General features: G+C 43.5%; 1 protein-coding gene across 1 annotated transcript in view; it reads left to right on the forward strand.

The window, feature by feature from the left end:
* The window catches only part of trpm7 (transient receptor potential cation channel, subfamily M, member 7), a 40,666-nt gene that overhangs the window by 19,007 nt on the left and 3,847 nt on the right, over positions 1-17,812 (forward strand). Inside the window, exons 11-36 of the mRNA XM_058088608.2 lie at positions 260-360; positions 959-1,093; positions 1,173-1,226; positions 1,694-1,834; positions 1,968-2,102; positions 2,915-3,192; positions 3,326-3,554; positions 3,930-4,085; positions 4,151-4,294; positions 6,915-7,043; positions 7,103-7,354; positions 7,596-7,770; positions 7,859-7,985; positions 8,761-8,939; positions 9,190-9,322; positions 9,393-10,168; positions 11,018-11,106; positions 12,478-12,574; positions 12,655-12,731; positions 13,954-13,991; positions 14,334-14,362; positions 14,574-14,627; positions 14,795-14,839; positions 14,992-15,057; positions 16,602-16,885; positions 16,971-17,053. Coding sequence (XP_057944591.2) covers positions 260-360; positions 959-1,093; positions 1,173-1,226; positions 1,694-1,834; positions 1,968-2,102; positions 2,915-3,192; positions 3,326-3,554; positions 3,930-4,085; positions 4,151-4,294; positions 6,915-7,043; positions 7,103-7,354; positions 7,596-7,770; positions 7,859-7,985; positions 8,761-8,939; positions 9,190-9,322; positions 9,393-10,168; positions 11,018-11,106; positions 12,478-12,574; positions 12,655-12,731; positions 13,954-13,991; positions 14,334-14,362; positions 14,574-14,627; positions 14,795-14,839; positions 14,992-15,057; positions 16,602-16,885; positions 16,971-17,053 — 4,006 coding nt within the window. The remainder of the gene's footprint in view (positions 1-259; positions 361-958; positions 1,094-1,172; positions 1,227-1,693; positions 1,835-1,967; positions 2,103-2,914; positions 3,193-3,325; positions 3,555-3,929; positions 4,086-4,150; positions 4,295-6,914; positions 7,044-7,102; positions 7,355-7,595; positions 7,771-7,858; positions 7,986-8,760; positions 8,940-9,189; positions 9,323-9,392; positions 10,169-11,017; positions 11,107-12,477; positions 12,575-12,654; positions 12,732-13,953; positions 13,992-14,333; positions 14,363-14,573; positions 14,628-14,794; positions 14,840-14,991; positions 15,058-16,601; positions 16,886-16,970; positions 17,054-17,812) is intronic.

Genomic DNA, 17,812 nt, shown 5'->3' on the forward strand with positions numbered 1-17,812 from the left:
CAGGAATATTTTTTCATTGTAACTTTCTTAAAATTAATGTTAAAAGCTTTATGCATCTCCTCGTCTTGTGACACCCTTACTGAACAGTCATGTACCATGTGGCTTCATATACTAATGTGTTCTATTTACTCGCCAACTCCTGCCCAATTAAACCCTCTCATCTTGTTAAGATGGCTAACAGGAAGTACACAGTTAATAAGGCTTACCTTCCACTGGCAATGTATCTATCTAATGCAAGTTCGCACCTCGTGTGTTCCAGGCACAAACGCTTCTGCCTTCGATCAGCTGGTCCTGACTCTGGCCTGGGACCGTGTGGACATTGCCAAGAATCATGTGTTTGTGTACGGACAGCAGCTCTTGGTATGTGTATGCGAGTGAGTGCGATGTTTGCTCAGTTCAGCCAAAAAACCTTTGGACTGGGCCGGTATGACCCCAGAATCTCAAATGACCACTATGCGCTGTCTGATGGATGGGGGGCCGGGGGCCATGAGCGGCTTGACTGTAACATGAACTCACACAGTTGTCGTCATAGGATGCCCTCTGTGGTGCTGTTTGTTTTCTCTTTTTTTTTTTTCAAGGCAGGACAGATCACTCAGATTTATTCACGTTATCTCACAAAATTTAGTACACCCCTCACATTTCAGCAAATTTTATCTTCTCAAGGGACATGGCTGTGTTGTTGTTTTTTTTCTACTCACTTGTCTTACCAGCTATTAAGGGAATAATGGCTGCTCATTTTCAGTGTATAGTAAATCTATGCTTCTTCACAAGCTGTACATTGACTACTAGTAAAATCAAATTTAGTATTATTGTCCTTGAGAAGAAATACTGTCATAGTCATATAATATAATAATGGTTGCTGAAATGAGAGGGTGAACAGTACTTTTTTGAGGCATCAATATTTGTGAAATGAATCGTCACTCTTCACCCTCATTTGTTTGTCTCTCTTTGTGTGCAGGTTAGCTCCTTGGAGCAAGCCATGCTTGATGCCCTCATCATGGACAGAGTGGATTTTGTCAAGTTGTTGATCGAAAACGGTGTCAGCATGCACCGCTTCCTGACAATCACTCGGCTTGAGGAGCTTTACAACACTGTAACGTGATGAAACACAAGTCAAGGAAAATAAATGATGTAACTTATTTTTCCTAATCCATTGTCTCTCCTATTTTTAGAAACAACCTCCCAACAATCCAACCCTCCTCCACCTGGTTCGAGATGTTAAGCAGGTTGGTGGTGATTGCAACATTCTTTAATTTTACACCACTATGTACATCTGTGCAATACTTAGTATAGTCAGTATAGTTACTCCAGACCCCATTCATTCTGCAATATCTGATCAACCTCCATGTGCAATATTAAGGGCTTTAAATGCAATACGTGAAGTATTTCCATAATGCCTCATATTAACTCATATTAACAAGATCTCAGTGTATAGACTGGTCATATATCTCATCTGGTTTCATATTATCTACATACTCTATTGTATATAACTCTGGGAAAAACTGTTGATTTTGTTAATACTTATTGTTTATATTGTTTATTTTTCTATATTGTGTATTTTGTACTGCTTAACTGACTCTACTCTTGCTGCTGTGCAATACAAATTTCCCCACTGAGGGACGAATAAAGGCATATCTTAATCTTAATCTTTGAAATGGTCAGTCTCAGGAATGTCACTCGTGGCTTTTCACAGAGTCACCTGCCTCCAAACTACAAGATCACCTTGATTGATGTGGGCCTGGTTATTGAGTACCTCATGGGCGGGACTTATAGGTGCAACTACACCAGGAAACGCTTTAGAATCATTTACAACAATCTCCATGGCAACAGTCGGGTGAGTGGGGACCCTTTTTAACTCTTACCTAATTACAAGTACTAATAGTATATCATTATGTCATGTGCCATTTTGAAGAAAAGGTTTTGGAATTAATTGCAAATTACTAAAATGTCTCCATATTTTTACACAGAGGTCCGGTCGCCACCCAGCTGGTCCAGGCGGTCATTTGAGGAAAAGTCACGAGTCATTCAGCATGCAGGCCGATAAGAAGGAGAAGACCAGGCACAACCATTTCATCAAGACTGCACAGCCGTACAAACCTAAGGTAAAACAACATTAAACCAAGGGAAATCAAACACAATCTGTTTCAGTTTAATGGGACTTCAGAGCAATTTTTTCCACATCGGAAATAAAACTATAAGGGCTTTACATATTTGAGGAGTCTAAATCCCCTTCCTCTTATATCTGAGGTAAACAAAAAAGATGGGACAAGTTATTCCTTTTGACCTTAGGTCTAGAGCAGTGTTTTTCAACTTTTTTTGAGCCACGGCACGTTTATTATAATAACCAACATTATTTGCTTCTTTCAGCTTTTTCCTGATTACGGACTCGCCACAGCAGATCCTTTTGATCCGCATACTAATTTAACCAAGAATGTTACAAAATGTCACCACTACCTCTCACGTGCATCACTAAGTCTATTAGAGGAACGAGGCAATCAGCTACGTGTTGCCACACGGACGAATATTACATTGCTCTGCCAGTCTTTACACCAACGACACGTGACAATGACATAATATTTGCACAAAATTATTAATACATGTTATTTAAAAAAGTGATATTGAATAATTCCTCACGGCACACCTGACGATTTCTCACGGCACACTTGTGTGCCGCGGCACAGTTGTTGAAAATCACTGGTCTAGAGCAATGTCTTGTGTGATGCCGTTCTGGTTGGGTTCAAGTTCGCCCTCTGATTGGTTTGCTGAACTACAGTCTTGTGAAGTGCACCGATGCAATGTCTCATGTCAGCTCTTCATCTTAATGGACCAAGTGATAAAAGAACTTGGGATGTTCCACTTTATTAAAGTTACTGACCTCTGTACTGCCTTAACTCCTACTCTCGTCTCCTCTCAGCTGGAGCCAACCAAAGAGCAGAACAAGAAACGTGTTAAAGAAGAGATCGTGGACATTGATGACCCGGAGACGCGGCGATTTCCCTACCCTTTCAACGAGCTGCTGGTGTGGGCCGTGCTCATGAAACGGCAGAAAATGTCGCTGTTCTTCTGGCAGCATGGCGAGGAGAACATGGCGAAAGCTCTGGTAGCCTGCAAACTCTGCCGCTCGATGGGCTACGAGGCCAAGAAGAGCGACGTGGTGGACGACACATCAGAGGAGCTCAAGGAATACTCCAAGTAGGTTTCCTGTGACGGAGTTAGCAATTTAGAAGTGATGTTTCTCACATTAAAATGATGAAAACTTCTCATTAGCTTCTTGTAATCGTATACTAATCATTCTGACACTGAGCGCTGTTTTTTTTTTTCCCAGTGAGTTTGGCACGTTGGCCGTGGACTTGCTAGAGCAGTCCTTCAGGCAGGACGAGACCATGGCTATGAAGCTGCTGACCTATGAACTGAAGAACTGGAGTAACTCCACTTGTTTGAAGCTGGCCGTCTCCTCTCACCTGCGACCCTTTGTGGCTCACACCTGCACCCAGCTGCTATTGTCTGACATGTGGATGGGGCGGCTAAACATGCGCAAGAACTCCTGGTACAAGGTTCATGCTCCCTTTTTTTGTGGTTTCTTTTGACGGGAATAGGAAAACGTGACACAAGTTGAAAAAGTGAAACCTCCATCATTTAAAAAAATATATGAAAAATTTGATTCACTTCACATTTTCTGAAAAAAATACACCTCAGAAATCACACTAAGAGGAAACGTGATGATAACCATAGAACACAAAATTGTTCTATTATTGAACGTTCTGACATAGAGGCCCAGTGGGATACATTGTGGTCATCTGCAACCATACATTTCAAGCCCAACAATATGGTTACTTCAGTAGAATTGTGTTGCTAGTATCTAGCTTACCTTATTTAGCTTCTTCAGAGGGTGAATATTATAACCCACCCACCTTTGTGTTTGTCTCCAGGTCATTCTGAGCATTCTGGTGCCTCCTGCCATCCTGCTGCTGGAGTACAAGTCCAAAGCTGAGATGGCTCACATCCCGCAGAGCCAGGATGATCACCAAATGACCATGGAGGACAGCGAAAACAACTTCCAGAACATCGCTGACGACATTCAAATGGTTAGATTTACACTACATATATACACTGATGTGTGTGTACTTTGCTAAATTGAAGTTCTTTGTAGGATGTGTTCAAGGAGTCCAGATCCTCTGACCCTGTTGAGGCAAAGACTGACATGGAAACACCCGTACGCTCAAGAAAATTGCCATTAACCAGAAAAATATATGCCTTTTACCACGCTCCCATTGTCAAGTTCTGGTCCAACACGGTATGTAGACAACAAACATTTCTTAAAGTTGCACTCTCATTGCTCATAATAACACCGGGTAAAGTGTGGTTCAAATTTCCTGCTACAATTGAAGAGACGAGTGTCTACATCAGGGGTCTCAAACTCAATTTACCTGGGGGCCACTGGAGCTAGGGTCTGGGCAAGGCTAGGCCGCATCAGGTTTTCCAAAAAATAAAAAATATAAAAAATATACAAACTTTTTCAGTGCTTTGGTTCCGATTTTCTACAAGAAAAGCTCTGATAAAACATTCCACTGTTCTCAAATATCTTAATTTTTATTTTTCTGCACAAAATAAGATGAAAAATAAATAAACCAATCAAGAATAAAGAAAATCAATCAGTCAGTAATAAATAAATATAATAATAATAATAAAATGGTAAATAATAAAAACTTAAGAAACCACATATAGTTGGTGGGTAGACAAATTATTTTTTTCAGATTAAAATGAACAAAGCATTATTAGAGCCCTGTAGACATGACAAAACACGACTATAGTCACATTTATACTTTTTTTATTTAAAACATATTGCGCCACTTCAGACACATGCTAACTCGCAAACTAGAGAACTAGCGACCTTAACGGTAGCCTTCAAGTTATTTCCTTTAAACTTAAATAGCCAAAAACGTACCACTTCCACACGGATAGGGAGGATAACTATTCACAGTTATTTAACCTTTAACATGAACATTAATCAAACGTAATAATTTTTTTGGGTACATGATACCATACAGCATCCATATCAAACTTGCGCGGGCCGCACTAACATTAAACTTTCATATCAAGGCGGGGGCCTCAAACTACTGTCCTGCGGGCCACATTTGGGCTGCGTGTTTGAGACCCCTGGTCTACATCTTTAGACTCATGAGGTACCTTGGAGCTCAATTGATATTCAGTTCATTATTATTATTACAGTAAAAGTACTGTAATGGTACGACAAGTTTTTTTTTTAATTTGAAAGCAGATGCGACACTTCGATGTTAATGTATTTGGATTAACAAAAAATGTCCATTCTCAACAAGCTGCACATTTTGTACTTGGTCATGTGTTGAGTAATGCTGGTGCTATCCTGTGGGATGTTTTTAAATGTAGTTTTTTTATGTAGTGTGAATGCTTGTGGCTTTCTGCTCACTGGCAAGTCATCACATTCACAGTCATGCTTCAGTTGACCTCATCTCCTCCCACCTGCTGTTGTGCGTCTTTGTGTCTGTCGTTGGCATGCCCGAGGCAGGTTCTCATATACAGTATGTGAGAGTTGCCACTCAAGTACTTCTATTTACAAGGAAAAGAGTTTTTTTTTGTAGATAGCATCAGTATAAGTAGCAATTAACATATCCAAGATTCTGGGCCTTCTTGCGTTCTGACCTACGTGCCATAACTCAATCATCAGATGGGATCTAAATGGTTGATTTCCCAGCACCTTTTTAACGTTATAGTTATAGTTCACAGTGTGTCTTTGTTTTTAAAGCTTCACTGGGTCCGTGTTCTATCAGCTTGGTCTTGGCATGCGTGCACCTCACACCCATCTATGTGCTAATTCTCTTACTTTCCCACAGTCGGTTTGTTGATTCTGCACTCTAAATAGAAATCTTTTTTTCACCAGTGCACACTCCCTACTGCCCCACCCTCCCCACCAATCAGTACCTTTCCATAAACTAGATAGACATTGTACCGTAAATTCCGGACTATAAGGCGCTACTTTTTTCCCCAAACTTTCAACCCTGCGGCTTATTCAGTGATGCGGCCAATTTATGTAATTTTTCTAACGGCCACCATGGGCTCTCGAGTGGAATATATGCGTCGAGGAAGACTGCAACTTCTAGTCTTGTGCATAAATTAAATTAGCGTGAGCTGTCCGATTAAAGAAGGAAACAGCTGCTGCTGCACGTAAACTTGGCATAAACGAATCGATGGTGAGACGCTGGAAAAACGGCAGCGGGAAGAACTGGAGCAATGTAAAAAGACGGCGTGTTGTAAACGTGTTGTTACCATGTTGCTACCGTTTTACAGGCACCGTTTGTGAAGAAAGTTATATTATTATTGTTAAGTTCATTCATTCATTTTCTACCGTATATTTCTACATAATATTAATAAAAAACACAGTCCGTCACTTCTTGGCCATTTCTCAGGTCCGTAGGGTAGAAATTTTTAGCAACACACAAGCGTGAGTATTTATTATTGAAACTTATTATTATAACTCAGGGTACAATTATTTTGTTTACTATATATATTGAGTATTCCCAGTGTAAAGGTGTGATTTCATGTACATGGCCCCTTACTTTCATTAATTTTTTACTGCTTATCCTCATGAGGGTCACGGGGGGTGCTGGAGCCTATCCCAGCTGTCTTCGGGCGAGAGGCGGGGTACACCCTGGACTGGTCGCCAGCCAATCACAGGGCACATATAGACAAACAACCATTCACACTCACATTCATACCTATGTACAATTTGGAGTGGCTAATTAACCTTTTTGTAAATATGTTTACATGTGCGCTCTATAGTCTAGGAAATTACGGTACTTGTTATACGTCGATTCACCACTATAATCAACCACAAGCTGGTATTTTAAGCTTTAATGACCACCTGTTGTGTTTTTCAGCTCTTTTATTTAGGTTTCTTGATGCTCTACTCGTATGTGGTCTTGGTGAAAATGCCTAAATGGCCTTCTCCGCAAGAGTGGGTGGTCATCCTATACATCTTCACCTCTGCTATCGAGAAAATCAGAGAGGTACGTAAATTTGAGATTCTTGCATGGTTCCTTTTCATGAATTTTCACCTTGTTTGCAGATGTTTATGTCAGAGGCAGGAAAAATAAGTCAGAAGATAAAGGTGTGGTTTGACGACTACTTCAACGTATCGGACTTCCTGGCCATCATTTCCTTTTTTATCGCCTTCGGCTTGAGGCTGGGCGGAGAAAAAACCTTAATCGCGGGCAGGACGATGTACTGTCTGAACATCATCTTCTGGTATGTGCGACTCCTCGATATCCTGGCCGTCAATCAGCAAGCCGGACCCTACGTCATGATGATCGCCAAAATGGTAAGTTGGTGTCTCAGTTGGCCGACACAAATTACATTCAGTAGATCACTTCTATTTGCTAATTTAAAACACATTTTAAATTGAACACATTCAATCCTATTCAATCAATCAAATGCCACTGGAAACATGCAGTAGCTATGCAATGTTACATTAACAGTAAAGCAGTCTTAAAGATGACTTCATATTCCCTTTGCAAGCATGTGCTTCATATACCTGTAAGCATGCATGTCATCTCTTACAGGTGGCCAACATGTTTTACATCGTGGTGATCATGGCCATCGTCCTGCTCAGCTACGGCGTTCCCCGCAAAGCCATCCTATACCCAAATGAAGACCCAAGCTGGACATTGGCCAAAGACGTGGTGTTCCAGCCGTACTGGATGATGTACGGGGAAGTGTATGCCTATGAAATCGATGGTAAGGATGATGAGAACGGAACGCACATTGTGTCCGTGTGTGTATATATATACTGTATTGTGTCCTGATGGTCTGCTCCTCTTCACAGTGTGTGCCACCAACAGTGAAGTAAGCCAGCTGTGTCACACAGGAGCGTGGCTCACTCCTCTCCTACAAGCAGTCTACCTCTTTGTACAGTACATACTCATGGTCAACCTCCTCATTGCCTTCTTCAAGTAGGTGCACCCCCCTGCCGTACAAAGCTATTGAGACCAAATATCACCTGCACATACGTACCTGTAGCATGTGGAATTAACACCGGGACACACAGGAAATTGCATTTGCAGGATGTCAAGTGCATGCACGTGCCGCTATAGCCTCTAATTATAAAGCCATTAACCAATTCTAAGCTAGAAAAGTACTTTTTTCACTAAGGGCTGTATACAGACCGACATTATTTTTTAACTTTATTCATTCATTTTCTACCGCTTATCCTCGCGGGGGTGCTGGAGCCTATCCCAGCTGTCTTTGGGCGAGAGGCGGGGTACACCCTGGACTGGTCGCAAGCCAATCACAGGGCACATATAGACAAACAACCATTCACACTCACATTCATACCTATGGACAATTTGGAGTCGCCAATTAACCTAGCATGTTTTTGGAATGTGGGAGGAAACCGGAGTACCTGGAGAAAACCCACGCATGCACGGGGAGAACATGCAAACTCCACACAGAGATGGCCGAGGGTGCGAATTGAACCCTGGTCTCCTAGCTGTGAGGTCTGCGCGCTAACCACACGACCGCCGTGCCGCCTTTTTAAACTTTATTAAACGCTAAATGACTTTTTCCTGTGTACATGCAAAGGCGGATATCTTCACATTGCCCAGTCAAGTCAAATTTCTGTGAAAAGCAAAAACAAAACTACAAATGAATACATTTCCATTTTTAATATATGAATACTGATGTGCATATGAAACACGGCGGTGAACATCATCCCTGTTCTTCTGTCAGCAACGTGTACCTACAGGTGAAGTCCATCTCCAACCTGGTGTGGAAGTACCAGCGCTACCACTTTGTTATGGCCTACCACGAAAAACCAGTCCTGCCGCCCCCCTTCATCCTCCTGTGCCATATCTACTCGCTCTTCTGCATGTGCAGGAAGAGAAAGAAGGAGCACACTTATGGACCAAGTATGTTTGCACACAATCATTTTTTTAGTGTCCCGACTTAACCCAACGCATGAGGCAAGACCGTGTTTTTGCGTGTGGTTGGTATGTTGTATGTTATCATGCTAAGATAAAATGAACTTATGAAATTATATTACATTTTTGTAGCTTTTTTGACAGGCGAAAAGCTGATTACTGCCACCTACAGGATTGGAGTTGAAGGTTTTTCACCTCTGCTTTTTTTTATTAATTAATTTCATACTTTTCCCTTCAGAGCTGTTTCTCACCGAGGAAGACCAAAAGAAGCTCCATGACTTTGAGGAGCAATGTGTGGAGACGTACTTTCATGAAAAAGATGATCAGTTTCACTCTGGGAGTGAGGAGCGCATCCGTCTCACGTCTGAAAGGCATGATCATTAATAACCGAGTAGGATGTACTGCAGTGGAGAAATCTAACATATCTGTGGTCCTTTTCAGGGTCGAGACCATGTGCATGCAGCTGAAGGAGGTCGGCAACAAGGTCAACTTCATCAAACGTTCTTTACACACGTTGGACTCCCAGATCGGTCACCTCCAGGACCTCTCCGCCCTCACTGTGGACACCCTGAAGACGCTGACTGCTCAGAGGGCATCAGAGGCTAGCAAGGTCCATAATCGTATCACCCGGGAACTCAGCCTTTCCAAGAACGTGGTCCCCAGCATTGTTCCCGTGGCAACAGACACCGGCCCCCAGTCCAAATCTTCCGTGATAAGCAAGCGGAGTGTGGGGGCCTACTTCGGCTCTGCTTTTTCCCAAGCTGGAGCTAACATAGCAGACTCACTTTTTGGGATTGGTGCTGGAGACGGGACTGATAGCCGTCGAGTCAGGCCCAGCCCCCTGCCAGGACTGGGGACAGATCCTCATCCGAGTCCAGAGAGGAGGGGTTTGCTTGGGCTCGGGCACCTCGCTGCAGAGGCTGGCTCCTCCAGCAGTGGTGCCCCCAGTGCCTTTGTCCAAAGTGCTGTGGCCTTTTCCCCTCCAGAGCTGCGTCTCCGGGGCCACTCTCTTACCCACAGTAAGCTGACCCGTCCACATAAGCCGGACTATTCCGACTCGCCATCCAGCCTCCCCAATGTGCCCTCGCGTGGGGCTCACTTCCACATCAGCAGCACCCCTTCCCAGCCCAGCGTCTCCAGCCACCCCGAACTCGCCCTTGTAGGGCCTTGTGAGCAACCGCCCGACAGCACCATTGTAGAGTTTGGGGCGTTTGTTGGTAAGTCTGATGGTGAATCTGATGTCGCTCCAAAGACACGTGAGGACGATGAGAACTGTGTGTGTGCGTATCCTACTGTTCTCGTTGTATCTAAAGCTTTGAGCTCTACTCAGCCTGCCTGCTTGCCTGCTTGCTCCAACAATGCAGAGGGGTTAGAAGGCGGGTCCAGAAGGGGGGAGGGGACTATGGGGTACGTCAATGAGGCTTTCTGCGACGATGACGGCACGTCAGCCTCTCCCAGTAGACGTGAACGAAACACTCAAAGCCGAGAACACAGCGGACCGCCGTGTTCTGTTCACGCCCCCGCTGTGACAGCCCAGAGCCCCCACAGACGAACGAGGGATTGCGAAGCGCCAACCCCACCGCCGGGGTCCACCTATGAGGGTCAATGTTGTGACAAGAGGACCGTTGCGAGAGGTTTGAGTTGAGGGCCGCATCTGCCGGGTACTCGGATCAGGAGCCAAGCTGCTTTTCCCCTCCCTTTCTCTCCTCTTGTCTATTCTCTCTGTTGGTTCTGGTGCGGTCCAGATGTGACCGCTGCATGAATGATTGACATTGTGAAGGTTTTCATTATTTGACAGGTGGAGGCGGGTTCATAATTCTTATAAGAATCGCTTTTTTGAGTTTCGTAGATGTGTGGTGTTGGGATTTGATTTGCCCCCTTTTTTTGGTTCTAAATATTGCTCAGCAAATCACAATAACAGCCGTAAATTTAAGTAACGATAAATATCTGACTACCATTCCTATCAGCTAATGCATGGAGAAGAGGAATTGTCAGTCCTGTTAGCCAATGTGATGTTTGATAGATTGCGTCAAACTCTTATAAACTCGCATTTATTTTTGTTACAGGACATAAAGACAGCATTGACCTCCAGCACTCTACACCCAAAGACAGCTGCACCCCACAGCACAGCCCGGCCACACGCAACAGACAACAGGTGTGTGTGTATTACATATTGTGTAGGAACAGATTTTAAAAAAGTAGTTTTGACCAGAATAATACATATAGCGACTTCATACAAAAGAGTCGCTGAGAGGCTGAAGCCGGCCTTTACTTTGTTTGACGCGCCGCACATAAAAAAAATCTCTGAGATACAAAAAATTAGTTCAACCTTCTATTAAAGAAAATTAATGATCAACTTATGATACCGTGCACAAACTCATAATCAAAGTAATCACAGAGATGAAAGGAATTAGCAGTCAACAAAAAATACGGCAACCCTGCTCACCCTCTCTCTGTCTCTTCCCTGGCCACACAGGTGAACAGGTGCCTATATTAACGAAACGTCACCGCCCATAACCATTTGACCTACTTCCCTTGTCCACGTGATCACAACAAATCTAAATAATATCATAAACAATAACAAACACCACTATTCAAATTTAAACTATCATGCACCTACAAAAAAATCAATCCAAATTCATTCATGGCTCCTACAATACAGAATAATGTTGCAGATTAATTTAATATTCAAGTACTATCTGGGGCGGCACGGCGGTCGAGTGGTTCCACCCTCGGCCATCTCTGTGTGGAGTTTGCATGTTCTCCCCGTGCATGCGTGGGTTTTCTCCGGGTACTCCGGTTTCCTCCCACATTCCAAAAACATGCTAGGTTAATTGGTGACTCCAAATTGTCCATAGGTATGAATGTGAGTGTGAATGGTTGTTTGTCTATATGTGCCCTGTGATTGGCTGGCAACCAGTCCAGGGTGTACCCCGCCTCTCGCCCAAAGACAGCTGGGATAGGCTCCAGCACCCGTGCGACCCTCGTGAGGAAAAGTGGTGGTAAATAGTACTTCATTCATTCATTTTCTGGGATAGTGAGAAAATGAGTCCATCCATATGATGGATGTCGCTCCGACTGTGGCGATGCATTGCAGCATGTTACAGCCTGCCGCTTTCAGTTTTGTAGGTCGCGGCTACATGCATCATCAACATACTTTATTGTGACTGGCTGATAGAATTAAAATCTCTACCGTGCGATCCTATTGCATATCGTCTCCATCCAATGTGTGGCAAATACGCAAACCTCATTATCTGAAACTTTGGCACTTTACCACAAGAACGCTCTAACAACATTTATAGATCAGAAAACTGTAAAAAGCACAACAGGTCCCATTTTAACTTAACAAAAAAAGTATGTTTTGATGCTCTGTGATCTTGAGGTCTTGCATTTCTGATGTTAGATGCCGTTATGATATGCCACATGTAAACCTTGGTAGAGAACCACTAACATCTGATTCAAATACAGCATGTAAAGCAGCCAATATGATCCACCTGTCGTCCTAACCCTTCTGGTGTGTTCCCAGGGTCAGCCGGAAGGTCATGGTCACATCAGAGCTGTCAACTCCTACGCTGGCTTCACTGAGTTTGACAGGAGTCCGGCTTTTCTCCATCCCAACTCAAGTACGCTTTAAAATAACAATAAAACCCCTAATGTCATGAAAACAGCATAGATGCTGATGCGGAATGTCGTGTCTCTGCAGCTTTGAGCAAGAAGGACCGGAGTCGAGTGTCAGCTGAGGACATCCTCATCCACGAGGAGCCGAGGTCATCAGTGCTGGTAGGAAGCGTGCACGCGGTACAGTTGAACAGGACTAGTATTAAAGTGTGACATCATAGCTGTTAGACACAGCCAGCCAACAACACTAAAACGATGACAATGGAGGACATGCAGTATTTTGTATTTGTTCTGAGCACATGTATGCATAATACAGGTACATGGACCAATCGATAGACTACATTGTGTCTAGTGACATGAGTTGATACTAAGGATCGATATTTGCGTTTTTTTCCTTGAATCGGTATCGGCTGATACGCGCGTGGATTCGCCGATATATTTTCCGCCGCATGATTTACAGTCAGGCATCTGCCAGGGCAGCACTAACTTTAATGATGAGAGAAATGTTTTATATATCGTACTAAATTGTGTCAGTGTGATGTGTTTGTGTGTGTGTGTGTGTGTGTGGAGGCGGGTGAGGGGGGGGGGGGTGCGCGTCACGCTGCGGAGGAGCAGCGTCACATCAATGCTAGATAAATTTAAACTACGACAGAAATGTTTTGCACATGGTTGAATATTTATTCCTTTTAAAGCTGATAATGCCGTTTAAATTTGTGTTTTAAGAAAGCTGAATCCTACTGTGTTCAGTGTTTACATTTCAATAAATATTTGTTTCAACATTCATTCATTTTCTGCCGCTTTTTCCTCACGAGGGTCGCGGGGGTGCTGGAGCCTATCCCAGCTGTTTTTGGGCGAGAGGTGGGGTACACCAGCCAGCCAATCACAGGGCACATATAGACAAACAACCATTCACACTCACATTCATACCTATGGACAATTTGGAGTCGCCAATTAACCTAGCATGTTTTTGGAATGTGGGAGGAAACCGGAGTACCCAGAGAAAACCCACGCATGCACGGGGAGAACATGCAAACTCCACACAGAGATGGCCGAGTGGAATTGAACCCTGGTCTCCTAGCTGTGAGGACCACTAGACCGCTGTGCCGCCCTTGTTTAAACATGAGACCTGTAATATTTATCATGGTCATTTTTTCATGTGAATTGAGGGAGGAAAAGCGATATCGGCCCAAGCGAAATCGGCCATCGGCTGAGGGTGATGGAAAAAAATCGGCATTGGTCCCAAAAAAATCCATATCGGTTGATCCCTAGTTGGTACCCCTCAAAACACCTGATAATGGAAATACAAATAATTCCGACTGCATTCTAACAGCATAGTGGACATAAGGCTGTGACACTGAATAACTCATTGTCCTTTCTCCCACAGGAACGAGTACAGGTGAAATCAGCCCAAGCAAGCAGCCTGTAAGTATCCAGTATATACTGTATATACTGTACATTCATTTCATGCACATACTGTAAATCAGAATCAGAAAAAGGTTTATTGCCAGGTATGATCAACACATACTAGGAATTTGTTTTGGTGAGGTAGGTGCAGACACATCTATTAAAAAAAGAATGAAAAATACATATATACAGAATACACAGTATAAATATATGTACATGAATGAACTGACCCTTGTTGGACAGCAGCAGTATCTGTATGAAGTAAACCATCTTGGTATTACTTTGCAACCCGGATATTTCATACTGGTGTACCACCACCACAGTGCCGTAATCTTCATCTTTTTTTTTTTTTTTGTCCAGCCAACCCCCTGGGGAGGACACATTAAGCGGTAAGAATTTCACTGTTCTTGTACCATCTTCTGTTCAATCAAGAAGGTCCTGGTCCAGGATCAGCCACAAGATTATTATTTCCACTGCATTTTATTGACTTTGCAACATTATACACGCTTTTAGAAATAAATATTACAAAATATTTAAGGAACGTGACAATAATTGGCAGTTCATAGTTGATTTTTTTTTTTTTAATGTTTGTTTTTGTAGCTTCTGTCTCACTCTACACACCTCGCCACACCCACCTCGGAGCCAGAAAAGACTGTGAGCGTTACATATCTTTAATTGGTGTACTTTCAGTGTTTTCACTTGTTTTAACAGGTGAAATTGTTTACTTTTTGAATCAGTGTATAACAAATGATTGTACTCTTCCAGTTTATATACAAAGTGCTAAATGGAACTTTTATTTTATTTTATTTTTTTATCTGCAGCCATCGGTTCACCCTTCAAGCCCATGGAGAGCTACCAGTACTCAGGTGGGCTTGTGGAGGAAATGCTGTTGTTCTACACTAAATTACTGCCTTTTTAGGGACCTAAAAAGTCATTAATGACATGTTAGTGTTACACTTGAAACCATGTGATCCATCAGGCAAATGTGACTTAAAAGAATCGACTTTTCCTCTTTCAGCTGTTGAGCGCAACAACCTGATGAGATTGTCCCAAAGCATCCCCTTCACGCCGGTGCCCCCTAGAGGTGAGAATGTTCCTCTGAGTGCGTGAACACCCAGTCACGTGATGTGGCTGGCACTTTTGAGGAGGAAATGCAGAGCCAGACAGGCGGGTGTGGTTTCTGTACCTCCTACGCTTCCGCAACCTTTTGTCTCTCTGTGTGTGTGTGTGTGTGTGTGTGTGTGTTTTGGTCTTTTGTTATGTTCAAGTCGTCTGACGAGTTAAACTGGCAGGACTTTAAACAGTTTTTGTCCGTGAACAAATTGAGTAAATATAGCATCAAATTGCTGATTTCATATAGAGCGGGTACACATCAACACGCCATGAGGTCATTGTTTCTTCTCTGTACAGTTTCCCCTGTAATCTGCACAAAATGGTCTTTCCGTACTAAACCACATTGGCAGGGCATCAAAGCAACAGGTGGCGCTCGAACCCAACTAACTTAAGGCCGCTTTAACCAATCATGCATTGTTGCAACACAGACAAACACCCGCACATCGGTAAATATAAGGTAAACAAACATAAGATTCACATACAGTACAGTGAATGCTCTAAAGTTGGACACCATACATTCCAATTTGTTGGGAGAAAGCCAAAGAAAAAGCAAAACAGGCAGAGCTAATGTTGGCTGAGCTGTTTATTCATTCATTTTCTACCACTTATCCTCACAAGGGTCGCGGGGGGTGCTGGAGCCTATCCCAGCTGTCTTCGGGCAAGAGGCGGGGTACACCCTGGACCGGTCGCCAGCCAATCACAGGGCACATATAGACAAACAACCATTCACACTCACATTTATACCTATGGACAATTTGGAGTCGCCAATTAACCTAGCATGTTTTTGGAATGTGGGAGGAAACCGGAGTACCCAGAGAAAACCCACGCATGCACGGGGAGAACATGCAAACTCCAGGGTGGAATTGAACCCTTGTCTCCCCGCTGTGAGGTCTGCGGGCTAACCACTCGACTGCCGTGCCGCACTGAGCTGTTTTCTTTTATTTAAATTTTTTTTTTCATGTATTTCCTTTTAGTGCAGGGGTCAGCAACCCGCGGCACTTCAGCCTCATTGTTGCGGCTCCCTTCGCAATGCTCAAGTATTTAACACATCAGAGTAAACACATCAGCTAAGTTTACATTATTTAATGAGTTTCCTCCGTAGGGTAGCTGGACTCACCCTAAGAGATAGGCTGAGGAATTCAGCCATCCGGGAGGGGCTCAGAGTAGAGCCGCTTCTCCTTCACATCAAGAGGAGTCAGTTGAGGTAGCTCGGGCATCTAGTCCGGATGCCTCCCGGACGCCTCCCTAGTGAGGTGTTCCGTGCATGCCCAGCCGGGAAAAGGCCCCGGGGCAGACCTAGGACACGCTGGAGGGATTATGTGTCACAGCTGGTCTGGGAACGCCTTGGTGTCCTCCCGGTGGAGCTGGAGGAGGTGGCCGGGGACCAGGAAGTCTGGGCTTCCTTACTAAGACTGCTGCCCCCACGACCTGGACCCGGATAAGCGCAGGAAAATGGATGGATGGATGGATTGGCTCCAGTCTAAGCTTGTAATGTATTTTTTTATGCTACGTCAGGAGAGCCAGTGACGGTGTACCGCCTGGAGGAGAGCTCGCCCAACACCATCAACAACAGCATGTCTTCCTGGGCCCAGCGCGGCCTCTGTGCCAAAATCGAGTTTCTCAGCAAGGAGGAAATGGGCGGCGGCCTGAGAAGAGCCCTCAAAGTCCTCTGCACCTGGTCCGAGTACGACATCCTCAAACCGGGACACCTGTACATCGTCAAGTCCTTCCTCCCTGAAGTGGTCCAGACCTGGCAGAGCATCTACAAGGACGACACTGTGTTGCACCTTTGTCTCAGGGTATGTAGAACACCTTCACACGCCGCAGGAAAAATGTGCACTCACGATTACAGACGCCACTTTGTTTTCCCCTGCACACGTTCAGGAAATACAACAGCAGCGAGCGGCTCAGAAGTTGACTGTCGCGTTCAACCAGATCAGACCCAAGACTATTCCATACTCGCCAAGGTAATACACGACGACAAGGTTTTGAGCTTCTGCTTCTTTTGGTACCTGGTACTTTTACAATCAGTAACTGTTACATTTGTTCACTTCCTGCTTTCCTAATGTAATTTTTTTTTGTCAGATACCAAGGTTTTGAGCTTCTGCTTCTTTTGGAGTCCTCAGTTAGCAAACAAAGTAGTTGGCGCTCAGTCACCGGTCACCTTATATTGAAGCATTGTAGACATTTGTACATGCAAATCAACAAGTGGTTCCAAGTAATGGTTTTATTTCATTTGAACATGCATCAGATTACAATTGAATGCATCACATAATCAGTTCACAGTTCCACATGTCCAAAAGGAGTAGGAAGAAGCAAAGCTTATTAAATCCTACCCCTCCATCTGGTACTTTTACAATCAGTAACTGTTACATTTGTTCACTTCCTGCTTTCCTAATATAGTTTAAGTTGGGTTTTTTTTTTTTTTTTTTCTGTTTTTGGTTTTTGTTTTATTTTTTTTATTTTTACATTTTATTTTTATTTTTACTATTATTTTTATTTTTATTCATTTTTATTTGTACTCAGGTTTCCTCCCACATTCCAAAAACATGCTTTGTTAATTGGTAATGGTAATGGTTTTATTTCATTTGAACATGCATCAGATTACAATTGAATGCATCACATAATCAGTTCACAGTTCCACATGTCCAAAAGGAGTAGGAAGAAGCAAAGCTTATTAAATCCTACCCCTCCATCTGGTACTTTTACAATCAGTAACTGTTACA

Source organism: Doryrhamphus excisus, linkage group LG13 (assembly GCF_037039965.1).
Source record: "Doryrhamphus excisus strain RoL-2023G ecotype Guam linkage group LG13, RoL_Dexc_Guam_v1.1, whole genome shotgun sequence".
Taxonomy (NCBI): Eukaryota; Metazoa; Chordata; class Actinopteri; order Syngnathiformes; family Syngnathidae; genus Doryrhamphus; species Doryrhamphus excisus.